The following is a 12,787-nucleotide window of genomic DNA, read 5'->3' as shown; positions in this document are numbered from 1 at the left end:
TATGTATCTGCATGTAAGCCCGTCATGCACTTCGTTACACATTGACCGTTATAACCTGAAACTGCTAAGGCTACTTTTTTTGTCACCCCAAACTTTCGTGAATGAGACGTTCGCGGCTCCGCCCACCGCGTGAACTGAACCCAGACAGTCTGAAAGGTTTACAGACTGTTTTTTTACACCCAATAACACCAACATCTTTCAACTGTCCTGACACTGACCCACAGGGCGAGAGAAAGAAGTGGGTGCGTTTTAAAATATCCTTTCGTTTTTTTGTTCTTTGGTGTTTATCAGTTCTGTGTCACCCAGAGTTTAAATTGGCCTTCCAAGTCTTCCTTTTCCTCTTTTCTAATAAAATGGGCTGAAGCGAGACACTGCTGATGGGCGAAGGTTTCTTACATCGACCCTATTCTAGTGTAGGGTATTCACTTATTTGACCTGTGTCATGAACACAGCCTACTTTTTCAGAAATGCTCCGCCCCTCTGAACAAAATCCTTGTTTGCAGCATTCCCCATTTTGCAGAGTGGGCTGCACATTTTATTTTATTTTTTTCCCCCCCTCAAGACGTGCAGCGTTTAAAATTGGTTCAAACATGATGATGTATTTCATTTCCATCATTTTAGCAAGTATTCTTATGATACCACTCGTACTCAAAACTTTTTCCCCTTATGTTTGGAAAGATATTCTATATTTCAAGGATTTACTGTGGATTTTAGTGAGGTTTGTTTCGAGGCGCAGAAGGAGACCTCTTTTTCTTGTCTTGGACCGTTTTTTGGAGCAGACCGCTGCACACCCAGACAAACCTTTCATTGTGTTTGGAGATGAAAGCTTCACTTACGCGTTCACGGATAAAAGGAGCAACAAAATAGCCCACGCGATGCAGTGTCAGCCTGGGTATAAAGCTGGGGACACCGTCGCACTCTTTATGGGGAATGAACCCGCCTTCATCTTTACCTGGCTGGCTTTGGCCAAATTAGGCTCCCCTGTTGCTCTCCTCAACCACAACATCCGCACCAAGTCTCTGCTGCACTGCTTCAACTGCTGCAAGGCAAAAGTGATGATAGCAGCTGCAGGTATACATGGTCTGTGTAGGCCCATACTAACTTTTACGATCACAACTCAAAATAAAGGCAGTAAGGCCTGCGCCTTCACGAGACAATAACTTCAGCTAGTCTCTGGTTAGATGGAATGTAAAAAAAAAAAACCAACTAAATTATGGGAACTATTTCTGTTTTCTAAATGTTTGAGTTAGAATTCATTTTCAAACTGAATAGCTACAGTGGAGAAAGTCCTTTGGGAATATAAGTTTGAAACATATGGTGTTCTAGTAGCCTGCAGTAGACTGTCTTGGGGATATTATCCTGAATCAGGCCCCTGTTAGATTATTTTAACACTAACATTTGGAAGGCAAGAGTCTTAACTTATCATTTAAGGGTAACAACATTTAAAAAATGTGATCCATTTGACTTAACATTATATTTGAATTAACTTCATGAAGCCTCCTCTCAGTTCTCAGAAGGAAAGTGACTGTTAAAGGGTCTGTACATAGCATCTAAGGCGACTGCAACAACTGTTAACCAATAAGTCAGAGATGAAAACAGTGTTTCTGGTCTAAAAAAAAAAAAGAAGTGTGTGCCGTCATTTTCTCCTGAAGTAAGCCCTTTAGTTCACTAACATTCCTGCAGCCTCTAAGCACTTGCAATAAACCTCTAAGAGAAGGTTGAGGAAAGTAGGTGTTATTTGTCTTCCGTAAAGGTTTTGATCATACTTGCATTTTCTGTAAAGCTGCATATTTCATGACATCATTAGGCCAATATCTCAGCAAGGCTGTATAGTAATGTAAAAGTAATATCTAGTGGTTATTATATTACTGTGTGCACCTTTCCAGAGCTGAAGGAAGCAGTGGAGGATGTGCTTCCTTCACTGATGGAGCGGGACGTCACCGTCCTCCTGCTGACCGAACACTGCGACACACCTGGGATAGAGAGCTTTTCTGATAAAGTGGACAAAGCGTCAGACGGCCTGCTGCCCCATTCCCTGAGATCACACCTCACATTTAAAAGCCCTGCAGTCTATATCTACACCTCTGGCACGACAGGTATTGGTCTGCCTGATTTTCACTTTGATGTGATAATCCGTACGAGCAACATGATCCTCACAGTTTTAAACGTGTGTGCTTAGTGTGTCTCTTTGTGTTTCAGGTCTACCTAAAGCAGCTGTGGTCAATCAGAACCGCCTCCTGACTGCTCTAGCTGTTTTATCATCTAACGGTGTATCAGCTACTGATGTCATCTACGTCAACCTGCCTCTGTACCACACGGCTGGATTTATTATAGGCTTTATTGGTGCCATTGAGACAGGTGAGGTTATTGAGATGTAGCAGTCGTACACTCAGAACAAAAAACCTTGTGAGGGTCTGTGTGAGATTCCTAGCAGACTCTTTACCTTTGTACAAGAGTGCTGAGTTGTTCATGCATTTCAGGCTGAAAATACTTTTACAGATATTCACAAGTCTTCCTTCACCTCTAAATTTTGAATGCTCAATTAACGTGTTTAAGCAGTCCTTGTTGCTGCTAATGCCACTGTTGTCTTTACCGGTGAAAAGACTGCTGGGATGCCAAGTGCACAGTTACTACATCAAGAGTGCTTTAGAGCAAAGGCTCTCCTGGCTAAACTGCAGCAGAACATTGAATCTGCTCCAATACTGTAAGTGCTGCAGTTCACTAGTCTTCTATGATGTAACCAAATGAACTCTGACTGCAAACTGACTTTCAGGCCCCTAAGGAGCTGCTTGTGATAAAGAGCGACTCGGTGTTAACCTGCTTTTTGTTGGACAGCCAGGTGCAAAACACGGGCAGTTACCTTGTGAAAGCTTGATAAAAAATTGGCTTATTTTTCGGTAGCTTGCAGCGTAGGTACAAGCATTACAGTTACACACTAAGTCCTGCAGTAAAAGTTCAAGTGAACTAAAATAAAGCTAAATAAACAAATTAGAGAGCCATTAGATAAGGTAAAATAATACATTGTCACTCTTAACTTTAAATGAGCTAAAACAAAAAACTGATTATCTTTTAGTTTCTGAGATCCTGTAGTTAACATGTAGTGGTCAGTCCTCATCTCAAGGACCAGCTGAGGCTTCTGTATATTATGCAGATTCATGAAAGGTTCTCACACATGACCTAAATACAAGGCTGGTGCTTGAACATTGTGGACTGAAAAGTGATGCCCTCATCCCTCCTTCTCCCTCTGGTTCTCCTGCCCCTGAGAAACTAAATGAAAGAGTCTTTTGTCCCTGTGAAGCATTAATCTGAACAGAGCCGGGTCACCCACAACCAGATTACCTCTTGTTTCTAGCTGCTTTTCTCTATTCAGGGTAAAGTTCATGTTGCTATTACATGTCGGGTTAAGCAGCCTGAGTAACACGGATGTAAAACAATTGTGCACTGGATGCAGGGACATGTCATCCAGTTTAACATTGTTAAAGCTCTCAGCCTGTCGTTAGGTTGACTGGAAGTTAGGCTTAGACAGGTTTAACAACATAAATCTTTTATTTTTGGGCCATGTTCGCCTTTATTGGATAGAACAGCTGAAGAGAAGCAGGAAATGTTGGGAGGAAAGAGCAGGGGATGATATATAGCAAAGGGCCAAGGTCGTATTTGAACCCACGACCGCTGAGACGAGGACTATATCTGTAGATAGGGCGCGCAACATAACCTCTAAGCTAAGTCCCAACCCACACAAACTATATTGGTCATTAATGAAAATAGACATTACTATACCTAATGAACGGCATGCATTGTTTATTAGTTGTATCAATGTGTTTGTAACTGAATATCTAAAAGGTTTTGAACAGCAGTAACAGAGGTGAACATCCCTAATCAATGAAGCTGTTGTAATCACATTTCTGTCCTGCTTAGCCCGTTACAGATTCTTTGTTTTCTGTCTGATTTTGAAGGGTCAACAATCATTCTGAAGAGGAAGTTTTCTGCCTCTCAGTTTTGGGATGACTGCAGGAAACACAGTGTGACTGTTGTGCAGTACATCGGGGAGGTGATGCGTTACCTCTGCAACACACCCAAGGTAAAACTGGTTCTCTGTTCAGAGCTTTTGACGCAGTGGTTAAATTTACTTTGCAGCAAGCAGTGTGGGCGGTAGAGTTGGTCGTCTCTCAACTGGAAGGTTGGGGTTTGAAATGTGTTATTATCTAACTCTGGTGCAATTACATTTAATTGTAAAAATAAACAGTAAAAATAAACAGTAAATACAATTAAAAATGAAAAATTAATTTAAAAAAATCCCTAGAAAAGCTCTATACAAACTCAAGTCTATTTTGACAATATTTCTACATAGGCCTAGTACAGCTATGTTTGCCTTTTTTGTGTTCTAATGTCATTTTCTCAAGATCATGAGATAATTATTTTGTTATCCTCAGAAAAAAAGCTTCATTACCTCAAGATAGTAGATAGATACTTTATTGATCCTGAGGGAAATTCAAAGCATCCAGTAGCAGGTTACAGAGACGTACATGACATGAAACATTTGTTACAAATAAACCACAAGCCGACCCCCCCCCCCCCCCTCATACATATATATTAACCTGAAAAAATAGACTTATACAAGAAGTGTACATAACCCGTGCAGGGATAAAAATATATGTGCAATTTAAACAAGAACCTATAAACAGTTGAGGAAATAAATCTGTAATTAGACCTGAATCTGAACCTGAATAATGGCACAGTTGACTAGATATCACAAGAAAACAAAAAGTTCAGCTGATTTTAGCTGATCAGAAAGTAATGTTTACTGGTAATCACATCAGTCTGTTGTTAAACGAATGTGTTACAAAGGCAGAAAGTCATTCTGTTAGAGATCACATTCACATCTTTCTTCATCATTCAAAGAGGAGGCTAGCCCAGTTCTAGTTTTGTGACTGAACCCGATGCTTATTTTCTAGTTTTCCAGAATCAGATAGCCTGTACTGTCAAACAGCTGTACAAAAATGAGATGCCGCTCCTTCAATGATTACAGCAAATCAAAACACAAGTTAAGACAAATACAAAAAAGAAAAATCACTATTCATATGCCCTAGATACCACTATCCTTAGGGCAGTCTGTAAAGTCTCTTGTTATTGCACTGTTCTGTAAAGGGTGTTGTACATATTAACCCCATGACACCTGAAGGAAAAGTCTAATTCACATGGATTAGGTTTTTCAACGGGACGCTGTGGGAGTCTAACGTCCTCTGCAATCCTTACCCTTTGGTTAAAAAAAAATATTTCCTTAATACATCTGCAGAGGCAGAGCGCTGTAAAACCGGCTGCAGCTAGCTGCCATTGAGACAGATATACTCCGACATTTACTTTCCAAATCTGTACATTCCTACAGGGCAACACAGCTGGCTTACCAAAATAGAAATCATTAAATCCCAACTATCGGGTTCCTGCTTTCTGCGTCACTATCTGTAGGGGTCTGACCAGCAGGAAACGTTATGAATATGTTCAAATATCACTCTTTATACAATAATACACATTTTTAGAGTGTCAAAATAATAGCATACATTTAAACTCTGGAATATTTGTGTACTGTATATGGAGTACTGCACTCCCGCTACATGTATGGCCATTCAGAGTATCGTATTGCATCACATGAAGTGCAGTGTCGTTTTACTGCTTGACCCTGTAGCAATGAGAGGAGGCAGTTTGTCTGTATCTGGTCACCTCTAGGAATAGATGCTGGCCTTTACTGAGGAAGACCATATCAAGTAACTGGGTAACCAAATCTCCCAGGCCTAGTGTATGACTTAAGGGTCACATGTTATGACAAAGAATTCTGTTTCTTATATGAGTTTCAGAGGAAAAAGGCATTTTAGGTCAAAGGTTTTTTTCTGGGGTGAACTGGACTATGATGTCACATTCTTGTATTTAAACAGAGAACAGCCATACTTAAATCAAAAAGTAAATCAAAGATGATGGGTCTAATGAAATTTTATTATTATACATTTTATTATAAGACATGTAAGTTCACGTTATGTATCTTTAAAAGAAGTGCAGTTACAGTTTATCCTGGTCGTTGAACTTTTTCAAATAATGAGGTCATACATGATTTATTTCTGTGTCACTTACATAATGCTTGACCTCCTTTATTTTTTTTTTATATCACAATGCAGAGAGACAATGACAGGGACCATAAAGTAAGACTCGCCATTGGAAACGGTGTCAGAGCCGAAATCTGGAGAGACTTTCTCAACCGCTTTGGGAACATTGAAGTCCGGGAGTTTTACGCCTCCACTGAAGGAAATGTGGGATTTGTCAACTACGCTGGGAAAATTGGAGCAATTGGAAGAGTCAACTGTTTCCACAAGGTAAGAGTGACATAAAGTTGTGATAGTTTCTGTTATGGTATATTGCCATTCTGTGTGTGCTTCTAAAAAAGTTACTAAAGGCCCATCTATTGACATTTCACAAGCTTTGAACAGCATCTTAGGGCCCAACTGGTGCTTTAAATGGTGAAAACATTATTTTCTTCTTTATTTTTTTAAAGAGACTTTTTACCTTTATTAGATAGGACAGCTGAAGAGACAGGAAATATTGGGAGGAGAGTGTGGGGGATGACATGCAGCAAAGGGCTGAGGTGGGATTTGAACCCACGGCCACTGTGATGAGGACTATACTGCCCCACAAAGGCAAAAGACCTTAACTCGCCAGAGTGTAGAACTGTGAAAAATGACTTTAAAGTCTTTTTGTTGTCCAGCCAAATGAGTTGCAGGCAGAATATTGGAAATGTGGCAATTCTATGTCTTTTTAATGAGGTTATTAATGTTCATAAAAATCTTTAGCTCAAACATGACCTTTGACCCTTATTTGGAAGTTAAGGTACTCTGCCTGTGCATTGCCTGTACAATAATAACGGGTCATGCCAAGGCAAAAGGCATTAACTTCCATTTGATACTGTATTTCACTTGGTTGCATGGTTAAAATAACACAACCAACACTATTTCTTTGCTACACTTTAGTCAAGCAACTGTGTGTGTCAGAAGTGCTTGATGACAGATATTAAAACAAAGGCATAACACCTTAACTCCACTGCAGTAAAACAGTAACTTCACTTTGATCTGCAGCAAAACAAAGACAGAAGACCTTAACTCAGTTTGAGCATTCAAGAATGCTGCAGTTCAAAGGCAAAGACTCTTATAAGTGAAGTTACTGCACTCTGCCTTGGTTTCTCGAGGGCTTTTGGAAGTTAAGGCAAATACAACCTACTATTTTCTAAAAAAAAAAAAAAAAAAAACCCCAAAAAAACAATTGACTCAAGATATCTGTCCACATGATAAAGCACATCTGTAATGCTCCAAAAATGACAAAAACTAATTTTTGAAAAAATTGAAGTTACTGCCTTTTGCCTTTGTAGGCATCCCGCACATTAGTTTAACATCTATGTATAAAAAACAGTATTTTCAATTTAACTACAAGATATTTTATTGAATGTCTTATATGTACGTACTTTTGAAATTATGTGTGACAAATGTCTTTATTATGCAGTAAAATGGTCCCTGTCTGTGTTATGTGATTATATTAAGTGGTTTGGTTAGTATTACTGTTGCTCAGCCTAAAACGTCCATGTGTATAGAATGATATATAAAAAACCATAAATAAAACTTATCATTTAGGTAATCGGACAGTTGAAGCTAAAAAATAAACAAAGTTTGGAGATGCGTAGTTTTCACTGTAGGAACCCTGATGAAGGCCTAGTGCCGAAACGCGTCCGTTGCGCTTGTTTTGCTGTCTTACCTGGATAAAGGAAACCTAAAGGACATTTATGTGATGACTTTTTGTCTCTTTCTAGTCTTGGTGCAGTCTTGGAAATGGTGTTCTGAAAAGAAACCGCAGCCTCCAATATTTCAAGCAGTAAAAAGTTTTTACCTGACATGTTGTGAAGAAGTTCAAGTTACATAAAATGAATTTTGTGACATTCCATAAATAATATTGGTGTAATAAGTTTTGCCCTTGGTATAGGATGAATTGGTTGTATAACGTAACACTGATGTGTTTGTGTTCTCCTGTAGAAGCTGTTTCCTTACACATTAATCAAGTATGACACCGAGCTGGATGAACCCATCCGAGATGCTAATGGCCTCTGTGTGGAGGCACCCAAAGGTGAAGAAACTTTGCAAGTGTTGAACACTTTTTTTTAGCCCTGAGGGTTCTTTTCCAACCCAGTTTAGACCAAATAGTGGGTGGGTGTGGATTGATTTAAAAAGGCAGTTCGACATGTCTTTTTTTGTTTCCTTTCAGGTGAAACTGGTCTGCTGGTGTCCAAGATCACAGACATCGCTCCTTTTGTCGGCTACGCCCAGAATGAAGAACAAACGGAGAAGAAAAGACTTCGAAATGTTCTCAAGAAGGGAGATCTTTACTTCAACAGTGGAGACCTGATGAGGATCGATCACGACAACTTCATTTACTTCCAGGACCGTGTAGGCGACACCTTCAGGTACAGAATGTTTAGCAACATGATAAGGGTTTGAAGCAGCTGGGATTTAAATCAATCAATCATTCTTTGTATAGCGGCAATTCATAACAAATTGTAAGACACTTTACAAAAAGAGCAGGTAGACCATACTCTTTGTTTGTAATATTTACAAAGACTGGACATTAATGCACCATGAGCACGGCACTAAGCAACACTTAGCAAAGTTACTGTGGCAGGCAAAAACTGAGAGGCAGAAGTCTCGGGCAGAACCAGACTCATTTCAGGTTTTGAACTTTAGGGGTGCTCAAATCCGTTACAGATTGTGTCGTAGTTCTGTTCAGGTGTTTAATTCTCCAGCTGAAACAATCATTTTACTAAACAACAAGAAATAATCTTCTTTATATTAGATCATTATGAACTACAATAATACTTAGTGACATGTGTTTTAAAGCACATAGTAATCTATTTAGGAGAATTGAATATGGAATATGCTTTCTTTGCATTTTACACGTCATTATTATCATATAGTTTCTAGCATCATTAAGATTATCACTGACTTATTAAATACTTTAGTTCTTAAAAACAAAAAAACATAGTAATGATTATTACTACACTTTATTCAAATGGATAGAAAATTCAATAAATATATTTACAAAATACAACTCAAGTTTGAAAATGTGGTGGGCACTCATATACCGGGGTACTGAGATAAAATGTAAGGGTGCTTCAGCATATATACATATATATATATATATAAGTTTGTGTTGGTTTTTAAACAAATACATATACATTCACTGTTAAATGACTAAAAGGAATCTGTGTTACAGGGTGAATACAGTTTGATATGAAAGGAGGAGTTGGAGATGTGTCATTTGTTTATCAGTTACTGTAGAGTTAATTCTTCCCTGGCTTATTACCAGCTATACAATTAAAAGCTTTTTCTATATACTGAAGAAAGAAGGTCTTTATTCTCCTTGAATAACAGATCAACATTTTCTTTTTGACACAAATCCATTGTTTTTATGCAACCCTCTTCCTATTAGAACGATTAACTCTAAAAAAAAAAAGACATCCAACAGAAAGATTTTAGTCATAATAAAAACGTTATCCATTTAATGTTGCAACACTGAAGTCCTCTGCATGTCATGCACCAGGTTCAATTTTCTATTTGTTGCTCAGACATGTCTGTAAATTATACTCAGGCCTCGGGGTAGAGAAACACAACATTGAAATAAAGTTGCAACTTGTTTGATCACCCAGGTGGAAAGGAGAGAATGTAGCTACTACCGAGGTGTCCGACATCCTGACGATCAGCGACAATCTCAAAGAGGCCAACGTTTATGGAGTCCAAGTGCACGGTGATGTAATTTCCACTCTATATTAAATTACAATATCATGACTTCAGAACACTGACAGACTGTTTGATTTTCTTTTCTCTGCTGTGCATTGTAGGACATGAGGGGCGGATAGGGATGGCAGCTGTCACTGTGAAGGAGGGAGTCCAGTTTGATGGAAGTGCAATTTATACCCATGTGATCAGCTACCTGCCCTCATATGCAAGACCTCGCTTCATAAGAATACAGGTAACTTTATTTTACATGCTCAGAAACATCAGGTGTTGTACCTGTGTAGCGTATCTACATTTAATATTTAATATATATAACTCGGGGCACCACCCTTGTTAAGTAAGGAAACTAATATTACTTGTAGTAATTAATGAATCTATAAATCTGTCTCATATCATTGGGATGAATTCTCAAGCAGTAAAAAAAACATAAAATTACACAGACAAAGTACTGAAAGTTTATATGAAAGTTTAATAAAGAAAAATTTAAAGGAAATGTATAGGTAATATCAGTATAATTACGACAGTGATATAACTTGAATAATAATAATATTGAATTGTTTTAAGTTGCCATGGTGAGATCCTTATGTCGATTTTGGAGTTTAACTATATCGTTTGAGGGATTTAACGAAGTGGGATTTTGAGAAATAAAAATAAAAAGGGAACTTAATAAATTTGATGAAAGTTGACTCTGAGGCTTTGATTCGGATACCACAAGCTTGACTCAACACCCCAATCTCATACTAAAAACAAAGTGGTTTGAAACAAGAATTAACAAAAGAGACGTCTAAGAGAGTTTTAGAAGAAGAAGTTGTGAGAGAAATTTACAAGAAGCGAGAGCTCCTGAGAGACGAGCTACTTTATCCTGGGGATGACTTTTGACGAGGGGGCGGGGCCTAATATCTAACCCGCCTCCGATGTTTAAATTTTAATTTAATCCACTCCGAGTTCTTTACTTATGAAGAGCATAAATAAGACCTTTGATCATACAAACATCACCATGTCAATATTCTTATGTAGGATTATTTCCGACAGTAAACATTTCAGACAATTATGCAATGAAATAGACATTACGTCCAACCTGAAGACAGTTAGACGATTTCCGCCTGTATGGGAATGAAATCAGCATTATACCATTCAACATTCAAAAACACATTAATATAGTATGAAGGGTATAAAATCATATCTTAGAATACAAAATGTATAACTAGGACAAAATCACATAGTAACTATCGTACTCCCTCCGTCCTGAAACTCAGGTCGGTACAGCGCTCTTGCCACTAGGGGGCAGTAGTGCTCCACGTAAGATTCAAGTAGAGTTCATCAGGTAATGTGATTTAGGTTTTCAATATCTAAGTTCGTCATAGATGATCGTAGCGGAATCCAACTTGCATGAAAGTGTTAGTCTTGATGTCATGGATACATATATCCGATTCAGGGATTGAACCAAAATTATTTTATAACAGAAATGGATTATGTTGGTTAAGGCAGTTCGTTCAATGGGTCTAAAAGCTATTAAGTCCGTTTGAGATAGCCTGGATCACATCAAAGGCCTCCCCTGCCGTGTTGATGAACTCGGCAGACGGCTGTCTTCCTTGGAATGTTTATTCTGAGAGTCGTTCACGCGTATCCAGGTGGTCTGGTTTGCCAACTTGGATTAAAGGCTTTTTTTTTTTTCTTTTTTTTTATGATGCCCTGTTCTTCACATTCCGATGTAAAGTGTCTTTCACAGTTAATCAAATGAATGGCTTTTGTTATCAGTAAACAGGAAGAGTGGGGGTTTTCATTCATGTCCTGTGAGTTTTGGGTTGATTTCAGGTCAATATGTTACACCTGTACCTGAAACATGTTGTGCTTTCTTTAAACCAGAACTCTGTGGAGCTGACAGGGACCTTCAAACAGATGAAGGTGAAGCTAGTGGACGAGGGGTTTGATCCAGGACGTATCCAGGACCCTCTTTACATCCTCAATGACTATGACAAGAGTTACGTACCTCTGACAGCTCAGGTATTCAGCTCCATTACATCAGGAAACCTCAAACTATAAGGAGGGTGTTAGTGTGCAGGGTGGTTGCTTTGGGCATTTAAATTGACTTACACATCATATGTGCAAAGTTATACAAATTAAAGCTACTTTGAGCAGTTTTTAGCTGGTTATGAAACAGAAATGAATACAGATGCCTTGATATAACCTACAAAAGAGAGAGAGTATCGGCAAGAACACTGATCAGTTTATTTAAAGTAATTTTGCATGCCTGTACAAGCTGCTGCAGGGTGGGTGTCAGGTGAGGCAATTCAAAGCACAATGCCAATTATTTTTTTTCTCTTACTTTTTCTTGGCAACGATCAGCAGAGGTTCAAGCGTCGCCAAAATCAACACAAACTGAAAGTTTCTCACAGGAGCTTAGATTTGGTAACAAACATTTTATTGAAAGCAGTAGATGGGAATCAGTGGGTAGGCATCGTTTCAGAATTTATGTCAGGGGTAGGAGACAGGCTGCGGAGGAGGGGAGCTTAATAATGGCAATGTAAATAAATGTTTATTTTCTGGAAAGCAAGGATAAATGTATAGTATATTCATTTGTAAGACTGCTGCTTGTAATTAATAAAAAAAATAAAAAAATAAAGTATGTAGGCCTTTCATTTTTTAAGAGTTTGGGAAATAATGTAGAACAAGACATGAATGTTATATGTTTGTGCAAATATATGTAAATAAAAATGACTTACTTTGAAATTAAAGCGATTCTGTCTGTAAAACTAGTTTCTGTTGATCCACTACATTTTCCTCGTAATGGTTACAACAATGAAGCCTAAATGGTGTAAAGAAAATCCTACGTTTAACATTTTCTACTTGTGTAGAAACCACAAGGTGGGGACACACAACCATGCTATCAGTCTGTTCTGAATACAGTCAAGATATGGAGTGCTAAACGTGATACACACTGAATAGATTAATGTGGAAAGCTAAAAAATGAC

General features: G+C 38.3%; 1 protein-coding gene across 1 annotated transcript; it reads left to right on the top strand.

The window, feature by feature from the left end:
• Positions 1–501: 501 nt before the first annotated feature.
• LOC109987023 (long-chain fatty acid transport protein 2) lies at positions 502–12,554 on the top strand. Its single transcript, XM_020637954.3, has 10 exons — positions 502–1,071; positions 1,887–2,096; positions 2,200–2,358; positions 3,954–4,078; positions 6,165–6,359; positions 8,061–8,151; positions 8,290–8,488; positions 9,728–9,825; positions 9,920–10,050; positions 11,682–12,554. The coding sequence occupies exons 1-10, from the start codon at positions 591–593 to the stop codon at positions 11,856–11,858; spliced, it is 1,866 nt and encodes a 621-aa protein (XP_020493610.2). The 5' UTR covers positions 502–590; the 3' UTR covers positions 11,859–12,554.
• Positions 12,555–12,787: the final 233 nt, after the last annotated feature.

The sequence above is a fragment of the Labrus bergylta genome, chromosome 3 (assembly GCF_963930695.1).
Source record: "Labrus bergylta chromosome 3, fLabBer1.1, whole genome shotgun sequence".
NCBI classification, from domain to species: Eukaryota; Metazoa; Chordata; class Actinopteri; order Labriformes; family Labridae; genus Labrus; species Labrus bergylta.
Note: the sequence above shows the minus strand (reverse complement) of the source record. Positions and strands in the feature narration are given on the sequence as shown.

What these genes read in the sequence shown, in the direction of transcription:
- LOC109987023 (XM_020637954.3), top strand. Translation starts at nt 591, where the DNA reads ATGATGATGTATTTCATTTCCATCATTTTAGCAAGTATTCTTATGATA. An exon ending in GAGTCAACTGTTTCCACAAG is followed by an intron (nt 6,360 to 8,060) that starts GTAAGAGTGACA and finishes GTTCTCCTGTAG; the next exon opens with AAGCTGTTTCCTTACACATT. An exon ending in CGTGTAGGCGACACCTTCAG is followed by an intron (nt 8,489 to 9,727) that starts GTACAGAATGTT and finishes TTGATCACCCAG; the next exon opens with GTGGAAAGGAGAGAATGTAG.